This window comes from Nicotiana tomentosiformis, chromosome 10 (genome assembly GCF_000390325.3).
Source record: "Nicotiana tomentosiformis chromosome 10, ASM39032v3, whole genome shotgun sequence".
NCBI lineage: Eukaryota > Viridiplantae > Streptophyta > Magnoliopsida > Solanales > Solanaceae > Nicotiana > Nicotiana tomentosiformis.
The window spans coordinates 3,057,702-3,073,697 of record NC_090821.1 but is presented as its reverse complement, the minus strand read 5'-3'; the positions used below and the strand labels follow the sequence as shown (position 1 = coordinate 3,073,697).

General features: G+C 37.6%; 2 protein-coding genes across 4 annotated transcripts; one reads left to right on the top strand and one right to left on the bottom strand.

Annotated features, from left to right (window-relative positions):
- The first annotated feature begins 4,831 nt into the window (after positions 1-4,831).
- On the top strand, positions 4,832-10,016 carry LOC104119762 (pentatricopeptide repeat-containing protein At2g17033). 3 transcript variants are annotated; one of them, XR_691532.4, is made up of 4 exons: positions 4,832-5,206; positions 6,001-7,473; positions 7,572-8,007; positions 9,483-10,016. XR_691532.4 is itself a non-coding variant. In XM_009631343.4 (2 exons), the coding sequence occupies exons 1-2, from the start codon at positions 4,922-4,924 to the stop codon at positions 7,093-7,095; spliced, it is 1,380 nt and encodes a 459-aa protein (XP_009629638.1). In that variant the 5' UTR covers positions 4,832-4,921; the 3' UTR covers positions 7,096-8,276. The 3 variants fall into 3 exon arrangements, 1 of the variants encoding a protein (XP_009629638.1); XR_691531.4 differs by having other exon boundaries at positions 6,001-8,007; XM_009631343.4 differs by lacking the exon at positions 9,483-10,016 and having other exon boundaries at positions 6,001-8,276.
- Positions 8,639-15,996, bottom strand: LOC104119764 (mechanosensitive ion channel protein 6). Its single transcript, XM_009631345.4, has 5 exons — positions 13,663-15,996; positions 12,580-12,703; positions 11,732-12,025; positions 10,299-10,501; positions 8,639-9,117 (listed from the first exon to the last, which is right to left on the bottom strand). Exons 1-5 carry the CDS (start codon positions 15,720-15,722, stop codon positions 8,829-8,831), a joined length of 2,970 nt encoding a protein of 989 aa, XP_009629640.1. The 5' UTR covers positions 15,723-15,996; the 3' UTR covers positions 8,639-8,828.

The window sequence follows — 15,996 nt, the reverse complement described above, 5'->3', positions numbered from 1 at the left end:
GTCTAGCAATCTCTACGGCCCTCTAAAAAGAAATATCATCTCAAGTCTCCTTGGCCATCTGTAGTCTGATACTGAAAGTGAGCCCATCAATGAATCTCCTTACTCTCTCCCTCTCAGTAGGGAGCAAGATAATGATATGGCGAGCTAGGTCCATAATTCGAGTCTCATACTGGGTAATGGTCATACTACCCTGCTGAAGGCGCTCAAACTGCCTGCGATACTCCTCTCTCAGAGTGAAAGAATGAACTTCTCTAGAAATAGCTATGAAACTGATCCTAGGTAAGTGAAGGCGAACCAGCTGGTCTGGTCAACACATAATCTCTCCACCATCTCTTGGCAGAACCAGTCATCTGGAACACTACAAAGTCGACCCAATGGTCTCAACAATACCCATGTTGCGCAACACCTTGTGGCAACGGTCTAAGTAATTCTATGGTTCCTCAAAGGGTGTACCACTGAAATGAACAGAAAAGAGCTTGGTAAACTTATCCAGCCTCATCAAGGCCTTAGAAGACATATCGACCCTATCCCCCGCCTGGGCCGCAACAACCGGTTGAACTACCCCAACTGGCTAGGCTGCTAGAGTCTGATATAGGGGAGCCATCTACTCCAGACTGTGAGTAGCGGGAGTCTGTGCTCCTGCCCCAGCCTGAGAGACAGTTGGTGTAACTGGAAATATACCGGTCTGGGCCATACTCTCCATAAGGCCCACCAAGCAAACTAGAGCGTCCTGAAGCATTGGAGTGGCTAAAAATCCCTCCGGGGCCTGAGCTAGTCCGACTGGTACGGTCTGAGCTAGGATCTCCTCCTCATGATCAATCTGAGGCTCCACTACGGGTGCTGCTGCTCGAGCTCTAGGTTGAGATCTGCCTCTGGCTTGACCTCGGCCTCTACCCCTGGTAGTAGCTGCAATAGGGGGCTCTGGCTCCTGCCCGACTGTAGATGTTGTGCGTGTTCTCACACTCTGCGCGAGAGCAAGAATGGAATGATTCAAACATCAATGATAGAACAAAATCGCACGATAGGGAAAGAAAGAAGTGAATTTTTTCCTAAAACTCCATAGCCTTTAGAAGATAAGTACAGACGTCTCCGCACCGATTCTCCAGACTCTACTAAGCTTGCTCATGATTCGTGAGACCTAGGCAATCTAGTGCTCTGATACCAACTTGTCACGATCCAGAATCTCAACCTCAGAGTCATGATGGCGTCTAACATCTACTTGCTAGGCAAGCCGACGTGGAACAGAAAATTTGCCGATTTTAACAATTTATAACAAGATATTAACAATAAAAACGATATAAGTCTGAAGTATAGTAAAATAATACCGAACAGCAAAGTCTAAATAAAACCCAGAAGCTGGTGTCACGAGTACATGAACATCTAAAGTGCTACAAATATGGTTGAACAAACTATACTGTTTTGAAACTTAATAAAACAGTAAAGGAAGGGAGGAAGGGGACTCCAAGGCAGCGGATACCGTACAATTGTACCTCAAGTCTCTGCCAGCGACTGAATCCGAGCAAAAGCTACTGAACGCCACTAGGACCAACTCCGGTATTTGCACAAGAAGTGCAAAGTGTAGTATGAGTACAACCAACCTCATGTACTCTGTAAGTGCTGAGCCTAACCTCGACGAAGTAGTGACGAGGCTAAAGTGGTCCACTTACATTAACCTGTACGCAGTAATAATAATAATAACATGAAAGGAAAAGCAGGAAATGGAAGTAAAATAATTAATTTGTGAAAATGAACTCAAACCTCACTATCAGAAAGCCTAGAATAACAAGTCTCGTAATCTCATATAAAAATGTTGAAACCAACACAACAATAACAATAATTATAACACACACAATCCGTTGCGGCGCAATCCGATCCCACCATATCATCCGTTAATAATATCAAGTACCACGTATACAATCTGTTGTGGCGCGCAATCCGATCCCACTATATTATCATTTATCAACATCAATTTCTACGTATACAATCTATTGCAGCCCGCAATCCGATCCCGCCATATCATCATTTATTAACATCAAGTATCTGCCCTTATCTACCATTTCAATTCAATATCCTTCAATTTCTGTTGCAGCATGCAACCCGATCCTCAAACAATTTTAATTAACATAAATAATCCAATACTTAATTTACAAGAATTTCTACATCAAAGAGTAAAAGTACAAGGCAATAAAGGATCACATAATAATCAAAGAATCTTTAAAATTCGAAGTTTCTACTTTACAAGTTTATCGGTGCCTAACAAACTCAACAACTCACGCAAATGAAACTACATCTTAGAATGCAACAAATATTACAAAAATAATAGGACAAGTAAAGCATGTGACAATCAAGATGTGCAAGTAAAATAATTAAAGGCAAGTAGCAATTAAGTACGGATTCATGGAAGGGACGAACAATATAATACAAGAATAAATAAATTACAAGTAACTATTACGACATAGAAGTCAAATAAAGCATGTAACAATTAAGGCATGGGATAAGACAATTCATGAAATAACGAGAAATATTGAAACAAATATCTTGACAGCGTATATACACTGGTCACCTCGCATATACGCTCTTTTCTCACATAATTCACACAACACATAGTTCAAAAATTCCTAATTCCCATAAGTCAAGGTTAGATCCAATACTTACCTCACTCTGCAATCAAATCAAAGCTCAACCGGTGTCTTTCCTCTAAAATTCATCTCCAAACCAATCAAATCTAACAAAATATATTGCACGCGTTCGCGATGTTCTGTCTCCCCTGGCCATCGCGTTCGCAAACGTGGGCTTGCGTTCGCGTAGAACAAACCCCCATAATCCCTTACTCACTACGTTCGCGAGTGAAGGATCGGGTTCGCGAAGATTAATCCCTTCGATGTTTCGCGTTCGCGTAGAAGAAAAACCACCCCAGCCCAAGTTATCCTTCATGATCGCGGGAGTTGCTTCACGACCGCGAAGAACAAAACACCAGATATTAGAAAACGAGTTTAAGCTGCAACCTCTAAGTCCAAAAATGACCTGTAGCCTATCCAAAACTCACCCGAGCCCCTCGGGCTCCAAATCAAACATGCACACAAGTGTAATAATATCATACGAACTCGCTCGCGCGATAAAAATACCAAAATAACATCTAGAACTACGAATCGAGCATCAAAATGTATAAAATTTTCAACGAAACTTAAGAACTTTCAAATTTACAACCGAGCGTCCGAATCGTGTCAAATCTACTCCGTTTTGAACCAAATTTTGCAGACAAGTCAATAATAGTAAAATAAACCTATACCAAATCGCGGAACAGAAATCCAAACCCGATAGCTATAAATTCAACCTACGGTAAAACTTCAGAATTCTTTAGACCTTCAAATTACTAGTTTTCAATAAATCACGTTAGGGACTTTCGAATTCAATTCCGGGCATATGCCCAAGTCCCAAATCATGATACGGACCCACCGGGACCGTCAAAATACTGATCCGGGTCCGTTTACATAAAATGTTGACCGTAGTCAACTCAAATCATTTTTAAGGTAAAAATTCACACTTTATTCAATTTTTTTCATAAAGACTTTCCGGAATAAGACACGGACTGTGCATGCAAATCGAGGAATGCTAAACGGAACTAATCGAGATCTCGGAACACATAAATAAAGGCTAAAACTCAAAATGACCTATCGGGTCATCACAATAAAATTTGTATGAAAATTATATTTAAGTTGTATGATGTTGTAGATGTATTTAAATGGGTAAAAATAATGTATGAAAGTTGTAAATAAGTGTATACTATATAATTAGTTGTATGAAATTTATTTTTAGTATGTATATTGTTGTAGATATATCAATTTGTATTAAATTTGTACGAAATTTATTTTTATATTTGTATGTTATTGTCCAATATATTGTTCGACATGCCGAATTTGAATTCAAAGCCTTTAACTTTTTGATGGTTGTCAATGATAGAAAATAAAATACCCTCAAATTTTATTGATCGACCAACAATTCGATTAATAATAGTGCAACTAGAAAGAAAATATCTTTCTATAGTCATGTCTAGTTATGCAAAGAACTGAACTGAATAGACCAATTGGAGTCCAAGCTATTTTGGGCTTAGAAGAGTTACATACACAAGGACAAGATCTTTATATTTTAATTCGAGGACCTTCATTTGTCCTCCCCCCCCCCCCCCCCGAAAACCATGAACTGCTCATTTCATTCCTCAAGCCATGTATATATTGTGCAGTTGTGCTATCTTCCACGGGCTCCATATCTGCAACTTCATTCACAAATTTTATTGAGAGGAAGAGAGACGGAGGGAGAGAGAGTGTGATCAAGAAAGAAGGAAAAATTGATGAGAGAGACGACAGTGAATAGGGAAAGAGGAGAGGAGAGAAAAAAGAAAAATTATGTAACGAAATCCTCTAATTTAAGATACTAATAATGGATCGTATATAATTTGTAAGTAATTCTTGTTTAGGGCGGGTTATATACAAAATTAGGACAATTTTGGTAAATAAGTTTCAAATATTGTATAGGAAGGAAAAAATCGCTTTGTAATATATCAAACTAAATATTATAGTCCTATATCATGTATCCCTATATAATTAATCCTAAGTATAATTTATCTCTAAACCAAACGACCCCTAAGTTTCTTAATACAGGGACTCAATTGAAAATTACAACTAAATTAGGGACAAAACTATATAAACATAAGAAATTTCTAACAACTGTTAACTTCTTAACATAATACTCTTTTAGCTCAGCGTACTATCATTTCATAACACAATAAGGACAAATTTAGTTTTTTTTTTTATATCTAACCGCAACTAGTAACATATGCAAATCTGAACCATTTGTAAAAAATTTAGGGGCAAATTTGTACCTTTGCCATTTCACACAATAGATTCGATTATTTATCCAAAACATGATCGGAAGTATCCTACTTCCGGCGCCGGTGCCGCTGCCAAGTCACCGGATAAGCCTCCGGAACCGCCACTCACAGTCAGGTAGTCCTCGGTGCTCGCTGAGCAAACAAGGCCACCGCTTTATTTCCACCCTTATCGCCACCGACTCCGACGATATATCCGCTACTCACCGCTTACTCCGCAAATTCGTGGCCTCATCTTCAAAACACGTCGCTCTCAGTACTCTATCTCACCTCTTATCGCCTACTACCTCTCACCTTCGCCTTTCTTCTCTTGCCCTTCCCGTACGTCTCTCTGTTATCATCTATTTCAGTTTGTCCTTCTCATTGATTAAGCTAAGAATGATTCACTGCCAAGCGAAATGTGTATTTGCAGTTGTATTATTTTGTATTTCAATGTTTAAATACTATGCCAGATGGTGTAAAAAATACTTGCACAATCAGATACTAACTTATTAGGTAATTAAAGTAGAATTTAAGCTATATATTTTGTCAGTTTAAGTAAAATTTGCACTATGAGGTCACTTTTAGTTGTTGTAGAGGGTAATATATCTTATTTTCAAGATTACACATAGACTTACGTATAGATATTCTTTGGATGAACAACAACATCAACAACAACCCACTATAATCGGGGTCTGGGGAGGGTAGTTTGTATGCAGATCTTACCCCTACCCTAGGTTAGAGAGGCTATTTCCGATAGACTCTCGGCTCACTCCCTCCAAGAACTCCCCACCTTGCTCTTGGGGTGACTCGAACTCACAACCTCTTGGTTGGAAGTGGAGGGTGCTCACCACTAGAGCAACCCACTTTTGTCATTCTTTGGATGAACTGAGAATAAAAATTTCTTTTACCTTGACAGTGTATATAACTTAAACTCTTACATAAAAATCTTGTGATAAGCATTAATTAGTAATCTGGTAAAAATGATAACTAACCTACTATTTCAAGTTGCAATTCACTGATAGTGTAAAATAATCTTCATTGCCAGTGTATAAAACTTAAATCTATTCCAATTTCTTGCTTAATTTTTATTACCATAAGTCTGATTGAATGCAAGGCAAAATGTTTATTTGCAGTTGTATTTGGAAATCAGTGAAGCGTCATGGTTTGATTGGAATTCGAAGCTAGTGGCTGACTTGGTTGCTTTGCTTTACAAGCTAGAGAGATTTGATGAAGCTGAAACCCTAGTTACTGAAACGGTTTCTAAATTAGGAGGCCGAGAACGAGATTTGTGTAGTTTCTACTCTCAGTTGATCCATTCGCAATCTAAGCACAAATCGGAAAAAGGTGTTTTGGATTTTTGCACAAAATTGAAGTTGTTTCTCTCATGTTCCTCGTCTGTTTATCTGAAGCAACAAGGGTACGCCTCGATGGTGGATGCATTTTGTTCTATTGGATTACCGCGTGACGCTGAGGAATTGATTGAAGAGATGAAGGAATTAGGATTGAAATTATCAAAGTTTGAATTTAGAGCTCTAGTTTATTCATATGGTAAATCAGGATTCTTTAGTGATATGAAAAGGATTGTAGGTCAAATGGAGAGTATGGGACTTCAATTAGATACAGTTGGCGCAAATATGGTGCTTAATTCATTTGGATCTCAGTACGAGCTTTCAGAAATGGTTTCGTGGCTCCAAAAAATGGATGTTTCAGGTGTTCCGTTTTCTATTAGGACTTACAATTCGGTGCTGAATTCGTGCCCCACGATTAGTCTTTTGCTGCAAGATCCGAAGAGTGTTCCTCTTTCTCTTGAAGAGTTACTGGCAAATTTGAATGAGAATGAAGCGAGTTTGGTGAAGATACTGGTTGGATCATCGGTTTTGGAGGAGACAATGCAGTGGAATCCTTCGGAGTTGAAGCTGGACTTGCATGGGATGCATTTCAGCTCTGCTTATGTGATCATATTACAATGGTTTCATCAGCTTCAGTGCAAGCTTGATGCTGAAAATCGCGTTCTTCCTGCTGAAATCACAGTGGTATGTGGAGCGGGAAAACACAGTGTTGTTAGAGGAGAATCCCCAGTGAAAGGGTTGATCAAGGAATTACTTCTACGGGTAGGATGTCCACTCAGGATTGATAGGAAGAACATTGGATGTTTCATTGGTAAAGGAAAAAGTTTCATGGAGTGGTTATCAAACAACAATACCACTATACATGAAAGGATATCCTGACAGCGACAGCTCTAGATGTTGAATCAAGAAAAATGTTACCACGACGGATTACTACAAGAAGCTGAAGATGTTGAATTGAATATACCCGTATCAATTTAGTTGGTTATGTTTGAAAGTTGAAACACGATCATCTGATATCCTCAAATATGCATTTTTCTGTTATAATCAGTGAGAGAAAGGTAAATCATCATTAATTGTTGTGGCGTGCAGCTTTTTGTTGAACAATCATCCTCAGCTATTGAAGCATCTAATATTTGGCTGCATATTGCGAGCTATTCAAGCATTTAATATTTGGTTATTGGCCTAAATACTTGTGTTTCACATTTGCAAAACTCCTGCAAAGAAGTCAAAGAAACAAATCGAGCTGCATCTTCAGAAGTAAGCAATCACAGCGATTTGCATCCAAACTGAAGTGGAGAAACAAATCATAGCAAGATTTTCTGTTTAAGAAATATATGCATTTATTACTCTTGCAGGGTTTATGAGCAAAATCTTAAAGATCAAGGTCCTTGTCGGGTGGATTATTCATAATAGAGGAGGACAAACATGACGACAAAATCGATTTGTAGCATAGATTGCTCTTACCTAACCAATCACACCAACGTTACTGCTCCGTGGAAAAAAACATTGGGTTGCGAAAAGATTGTCATTTTGTCTCGTGATGGTATCCAAAAACACTCAGCAATCATTCAACATCCCCCTTTGTGCAAGATTGGCGAGACCATCAATGGACCGAGGAGTGGAGTAATAGTCGAGGAATATCTATAAGTTCTTCCGTTCAAGAAGCAGGAATCCTAACTAACAAGTACCAGAGCGCTTCCATTGCAAGATTCAATGATGGTGTAACTCCAACTTGAACAATTCTGTACAACCATGCTTCAATATTTCTCATTGCCGCAGATTTTAAGCAAGGTCAGCACAGAAGTTATGTCCATTATTTTATCCTTGGTATGATAGTTATATTAGATCAATGATCACCAGGTGGAAAGAATTTCTTTACTAAAAGAATTCAGGCAACTGAATGTAATTCACTCTACTAAACCACTTCCTTCTTGCGGAGGCAATATCCATTGCAAGAAGACTTGCTAGCTTGCTGCTAATTGAAAGCATTCTCACTTCAAAGTAATGTACCAAAAGCTGGCTACTATTTGAATTTATCATTACAAGAAAATGTTGCACTATTTTAGCCTTGTCTTTAGGTCTGTTCAAAAGTATTACACGATCCTCCAATATGACAATCCTACTTGATCCAATCCATCCCTAATTGCACGTTGTTTAGTAGGTGGGGATAGATGTGTGCCTTTGTAGCAGGTATAGTAGGCAGGGAAAGGTGTGCATAGCATATAGAGATGCACTTGTTACTTTCAGCTCAAATTCTTTTATATAGTTGCGTAATTTTAAAAACAAATAGTAATATATATATATATATATATATATATATATATATATATATATATACTAATTTTACCTTGATTGTCACAAACTGGATGAAGTGGGTACTTTGTACCTAATTCCTTGATCTGCCTATGTTAGAACTTAGAAGGGAAAAACTGCTAATTATAATAACCTTCTCTACTTCTAAAAGTGGAAAACAACTTATGTCGAGGCCATCAAGGGCAGCACCAAAAACCCCGTGGCTTAATGTCCTATACTAGTAAAAGAACACCAAAAGTGAAGCTCTCCCCTTTGGAAATTGGAGCATCTGCGAGCCAATTCCGATGAGATTTTCTTGCTTAGTTCCCAGCTGTAGGCCAAGTTGAGGGAATCCTGTTGGAGGTAATGGGAGGCATACCGCGAACGTTGATGTCAATGGGATACAGTCGATACTCAATGTCGAGCTCTTTGAAAATTTTAACCATCTCCTCAACCAACTGAGCTCTTCTGAGCCACTTTTCTCCCATATCCTGATGGTTCATTCTATGTCTTATCCATACAGACATTTTCAACCTGTTTAGATCTTCCAGGTTCATCAGTACAACTGTAGGAGAGGGATACCAGTGGTCCTTCTTGCTCTCAATATAACTGCAATAGCAAGCCACCAAAATTATGTCAAGTCATAACTCAATATCATCTAATTTTCACTATCATACAATTTTTTTTAACTAATATAACTTTTTTTTATCCAACAATGGTGTTAGCGCCCCTCGATTATCCACCGGGTATTTGCTATTCCACACCAGCGCGTGTATTGGATAACTTTGCCTACCAAGACAAAATTACGCAATACATGTACTAGTGGGAGATAACAAGTACTTGATGGAATAGTCAAAGTATGCGCAAACTGATTCGGACACCATCTAGATTAAAAGAAATGAAAAAAAAAATAGCTTTTCATCGGCTTTCTTAGTTTACATTCTTGTTTTTACTTTTTTCCCTTTTCTTGCTAGGTGGATATTTTTACTTGGCTATTAGCTAAAGAAGCAGTCCTAACACATGACAACCTAACAAGAAGAGGATTTCAGATGTGCTCTAAGTGTTACCTATGTGGTGAGAAGGCAGAGACAATTAGTCATCTCTTTTTGCATTGCAGCTTCACTATACATATATGGAGGATTTTTATCGGTCTAAGGGGAATTCCATGGGCAATGCCGGGAAGAATCCTTGATATTCTAGCTAGCTGGAATAAAGAGGGCTCCGAGAGACAAAGAGAGATGGAGAATTGTCCCAGCTTGTATATGGTGGACAGTGTGGGAAGAGAGAAACCAAAGATGCTTTGAAGAGAAATCCAACAACATTCAGAAGATAAAGATGAAATGTTTAGTTCTTTTTTATTTTTGGTGTATAAGGAAAACTTTTGGAGGATAGTGTATCCATTTTAGATGCCTTAGACTCATTGTAAGAGAACAATGCAGAAAAGAGCCCTTTTTGTGTAGTTTTGTATGGGCACTTACTTTGTAATTATGGGTGACTTCACAATTTTAGTTAAGTCTTCATATAAATATACAAATATGTTACCTTCTCAAAAAAAAATGAAAACATTAAAAAGGGAAAGAAAGGGGCATCCATCTAAAGGCCAATCAAGCACCCTTTTCGCGACACTATGTCATGAAATTCATATGCAGCTGGTACGTTCTTTTTTGTGAATTCTGCTACACTAATGTCCTTTGTTCATTAAGGATGCATGTAAAGTTTTCTACACACTTGCTGCAAAGCATTCACAGAGGTGATAAAAGATTATATTGGATGACAAGACAGATATATACCTGGTTATTCTTTGTTTCACAGCAGCAATTTTCTCTGCTGGTGTAGCAATGTGGACAGTAAAATCAATGGAGTCTCCCATATCAGGACTACGGTAGTAATTGCCAATAGGTCGAGTTGAAAGAGTGCTATTTGGATACATTATCTTTTGGTTGTCGAATCTCAGAAAGACGGTAGTTAAAATGTTCATCTCTTCAACAATCATCTGAAACACAAAACAAAAAATTATACAAATCACACCTTGCTAAACACATAAATATGGTAAAAAGTAGTACTAATATTTATTACTCCCTTTGTTCCATTTTATATGATAAGTTTAAAATGAAATGGTAGGTCCGCATACACACTCCCCTTTTGCTTTGGAATGCTTTCCTTGAGCCTGAGGGTATATTGGAAAAAGTCTCTCTACCTTCCCAAGGTAGAGGTAAGATCTGGATACACACTACTCTCTTCAGACCCCACTCGTAGGGTTACACAGGGTATGTTGTGTTGCAAAATGAAATGGCACCTTTCTATATTTAAAAGCCCTTTAAATTTAGACCTTTTGTTTTGCCCTTAGTGGCATGCTCTTAGGGGTCGTTTGGTAGCCTGTTAGAGAGGAGTTATCCATGTATTAAAATTAGGATAACTTTACACATTGTTTGGTTAAAAGAAGGGGAAAAAATAATCTCCACATAGAAATTGGCATAAGTTATACAATGTTTGGTTGTTTTTTCCTCTTTTCCACATAAAATGCAGCATTGTTAATACAATGTTTGGTTCATATTTTTCTTTTCCGCATAACTAATGCATGTATAAGTTATGAGGGAATCTATGTATTATTTATGCAGGGTAGAAGGTGGAATAACTTATACATGTATTAGTAATACTTGTATTTAAAACACAAAATAACAAGAATACCCTTTATTCAAACTTGTATTTTTTGTTTAAAAATATATATTTAAACTATACTAACAATTTTAATAAATAAAAGTAAGCTAATAATAAATAACACTCACATTACATCTATATTACTAATCCTTATATAATTACCGCATAACTAATTCCCGCATAACTAATCCCAACATAACTCAACCTTGCATAACTTATCCCTGCATAACTAATACATGCATAACTAATCTCTGCATTACTTATTCTTGCATAACTAATACATACATAACTAATATTTGCATAACTAATACATGTATAACTAATACCTGCATAACTCTAACCGGCAACCAAACGACCCCTTATAGTCACAAAAATATCATGTTTAAGGGTATAAGTTTTAAAGTTACTCTTGTAATATGCATAAAAAATCTTTATATCTTCTTAGATTCTATATCCAGCCAAAGTCTGAAAAAAGATGAAACGAAATATTATGTTTGAAGAGAAAGGAATAAACAAGTAGATGCATAACAAAATAGAAAAAGGATCAAGAAAGTATGCTATATACCTGAACTCCATCAACCTCACAACGGTCGCCCACGTCAAATGGATGCATCACAAATAAGAAGATGATGGATTCAAATATGGTTTTGCAAGTGTTTCCAAAAACAAATGCCACAACAACAACCTGAGAGCTGATGAAGAGCAAGAACTTGCTGGTCGCTATCCCTAAAATTACAAGGCAGATAACCAGAATGATGATGCTAACTAAAACATTCACCATCTGATGAAGTTTGTTCACAGCTGTTTTCGTGTCATTTAACGTCAATGCAAGTGCCCTTCGTTCTCTAAATGCATTCACCTGCAGAAATTCAAGGATAGTCGTCTGATATCGTGGACATAGACAACTATTGATAAAGTGTTGGAATTTAAATTAGGCTAGCTACCACTTTGTTGTAAGTGGAAGAAGAGACTAACACAATTCAAAGGAAAACATTTATAAGGCGCAAGGAGTATGGAAGAGGGAGATGGCCACTGATAATATTATGAAAAAGTCCACCATTACAAAACAAGTTCAACATTTATAAACATTTTAGGACGATTCATAAGACACACTCCTATAATAACTCAACAGAAAAATGAAAACATTTAGGGGATCATTTGGTACGCGGACTAAATTATCCTAGGACTATAATCCTGGGATTATAATCCCTACACTAATTTATCCCATAATCCCAAGTTTGATGGGATAAATCTAATCGCACACCTTATTATCCTACCTTATCCCGTGTACTAAACGACCCCTAAGTTTATTATTTCAAACAAAGAGATATGTAGAAAAAAAAGTATGTGCATAACTTCATCAAGAATTAATGAGCAGAAACAAATAGTTATTGCATAATTTGCATTTCTTACCACCCAGCTCTTGAGTGATGCTCTACTGATCTTTTCTCTGTCTGGTGATCCTTCCACAAGATTCATACTCTTCAAAGCCTCTTCTTCTCGCAAGAAGCACCTCAGGTCGTCCAGGTAGATGAATCTGTCCGAAGAACAAAGTTTTAGACTAAATTTTACTGAAGTGATATGATCATGTGACTGCTATTTAATTAATTATATGATTCTTTCTGATATGAGTAATAGGTGTACCACAAGATATAATAAATTAGATGCTCTCTACTCAGCATAAAATATGGAAAGGTGTTATTGATCTGAACAGTAAGTTATAAGAATAAAAGTCAGACTACACCAGGTCACAAAACCAAAGTATACACTATACAATTAAAAAGGAAGGTAGCTCGGTGCACTAAGCATCCCGCATCCACGCAAGATCCGGGGAAAGGCCGCATCTCAAGGGTGTGATGTAGGCAGCCTACCCTAGTGAAGTATTAGCGGCTGATTTCACAGCTCGAACCCGTGACCTATAGGTTACACACAACTTTACTGTTGCTCCAAAGTTCCCTTCATACACTATACAATAGTAATTCCAAAATTGAAAATCTTTTCAGGGACTGTTAAATTTTATTGTCACAAAACTAGGTAATTATCAAGAATCAAACGTGAAGAATCACAAATAGATGAAAATTACATAAAAGTATCTTTTTTCTGTTGCATTTCACTATGTTACTTGTATTAGCATAAGAGAGGGAGCAATGCAACCTCTAAGAAGTTCACTATCTGGTTCTAGGCAAGGCCGGATTCATAGCCCCAATTATGGGGCACGTGAACCCATGGTCTCACCGTCAAACTAGGTATTTTATATATGTATTTTCTAAAATTAGTCTAATATTATCTGTTGGCACTCATATTCCAAAAAGATTGAATGGTTTACTTGGTTGAATATTAGGATATTTACCCTAAGAAACAAGGATCAATTCCCACTCAATACGTTTTTTTTTAGTGGTGCACCCATGTTCAGAAAATCCTAGATCCGCCTCTGGTTCTAGGAAAATGATTTGGACTAATATGCCTGACTGACTGAGTGTTTATGAAATTACTTACTTGGATCTAGGCTTGGCAACGTTTCGGAATATCTTCCTGGCTGCAACTTTGGCCTCATATTCACTTCTAATCTGCGTCGTAGACTCATCCTCTCTTTTGGTATCCAGTATTTGCTCATCCAGCGTAGATATTACCCCATACCTTACTATTTTAATCAATCTCTTCATATTCCAAGCTGAAATATTCTTGGGGTTCAATTTATGCAAATGATCAATTGATATCCCTTGGTTCTGTTCATCTTGATTTTTTGACAAGGGACCAGAAATACCAGAAATCGAAATGCTTACTGTTCTTGATGGTTTTGGTGTTGGCGTTTGTCCACCATTAACACTTACGCCCTTATTACTACTGTATTGAGGAGCAATTGGGGGCCTAAGTTCTGCTGGCAACTGTGCCCCTGCAATATTCTGCAGCTTCCAAACTTCAGCCAATGTTCTGTCCTCTTCTACTTGAGATCGATGAATTTCTATCAAAGGTGGTCCTGATAGTGTCTCAATCACATATTGATTGAACAACGATTCTTGAATTCGATCAAAGAAAGTGCTAACATGAAATGAAGATGCTAGCACTTTAACCATAAGAGTTTTCACTAACCATAACATTGTCCCAATTAGCATACATATCATCAATTTATTAATATACCCCAAAAACTTATTATTCTCATCAACTTTCTTGTCAAACATGAAGTGCCATGCAATTAAAACAAGACCTAACCAAAGACAATTCTGAACAGGCTTTCTAACACCATAAACAAAATATAGTACCCTTTTTCGCAACAGAAAATTCCTCTCAATGAAGAACACAACTAACCGAATCACCCAACCGGATAACAATCTCCCACATATTAAAACAAGAACCAAAACCTCCCATTTCCACAAATGAAGTCCCCTGAATTCTTTCCTCTTCAATAAAGGGATAGCAAGTGTGCATATTAAAGCTGTCACAATAATAACAAGACTTATCCATTGCAACAGGGTCCAACAATCAACTTTGTCCTTTTTAAATTCATCCGGAAGATCTTCATCGAATAATGGATCATCGTCTTCCTCCTCTGGTGGCTTTAGCATCCCAGAAGCTCTTCCTAGCAATCCAGATCTTATTTGACCTGATTTTCCAATTTTTCCTGATCTCCTCTCAGGTATCTCGGGCGGATCAATTAGTCTTGATTTTGTCTTTGCTCTTCCTAACACGCTCGCTCTTCTCTGAAACGAAGTGCACCTTAGCACCTGATCATTATCACCACCATTGGTTTTAGGAGTGTAGTAAGTATTGTTGCTGTTATTACTATCATCTGGAGGATTATTAATGTTCATCGTCCTTCTTCGGCTAAGATACTTTGGTTCATCGGGTGTTGCATCGCTAGTTTCACCTTCATCAGTCGAGCAACATTCATTGTCATTATAAGCTTGGTCAGGCTCGATGTCAACCACGTTACTAGGTGGTGACGGAGCCTGAAATGAAACTCTTAGATCCTTTGACGTTGTATAACGATGATTATTTATGTTGTTATTCATGTTATTGTCAACAGATGGAAAATTTAGTGGACTGGATCCAGCAGCGCTATCATTATCAGGTTTTGGATGATTCCTCAGCTCATCCATTTCCAAGTCCATGTCCAATGTCATTTCACATCCAACAGCTCTCTGTTTATTCAAGAACTGTCCGATTAATTTCGAGGGTGGATCTTCGGGCATGTCTTTAATGCCACGTTGGATTGTCGGGCCATTGTTTTGAGGCCCGCTATTCATCATATCCTCTCTCCAAAATTCATAACTCGGCTCGTGCCATAACATGTTACGTTCACTTCCATCCCGAGTGGTCATTTTTTCTCCACCATCAATCTTGACAATGACTTCACGACGATCATTAAGATCAATGGAGGATCTTGTTGTCAACGAGGAAGAATTGACGGACGAAGAAGCAGAATATGGTGTATCGGGGCTTTGATGAGAGAGGATAGGTTGGTTCTCGATATCATGTGGAATGGATACCTTTTTGGTATGTTTATAGGAACTATGAGGTTTAAATGATTTCTTGAGAGATGAAGAAAGTTGATCCATGCTTTTGTTAGATGATTAATATGAAACTTCTATGTTATTGATGTTCCTCTAATCTTTCAGGTTTGAAGCACATTTTTGGATGAAATTTCAGTTATGAGATGCTGCAGTTGGGAAACATTTAATGTTGTAAATTCCCATATTAAATGTAAGTTTAAGTTTGTGTTTGTGTTTGCATGACGTGGTTTTGGATCAATTATGGTATTGGAAAGGAAGAGAAAATTAAAGGAAAGGGAAAGAGATTAAGGGGAAGAGAATCACAAATGGCCAATGTGAC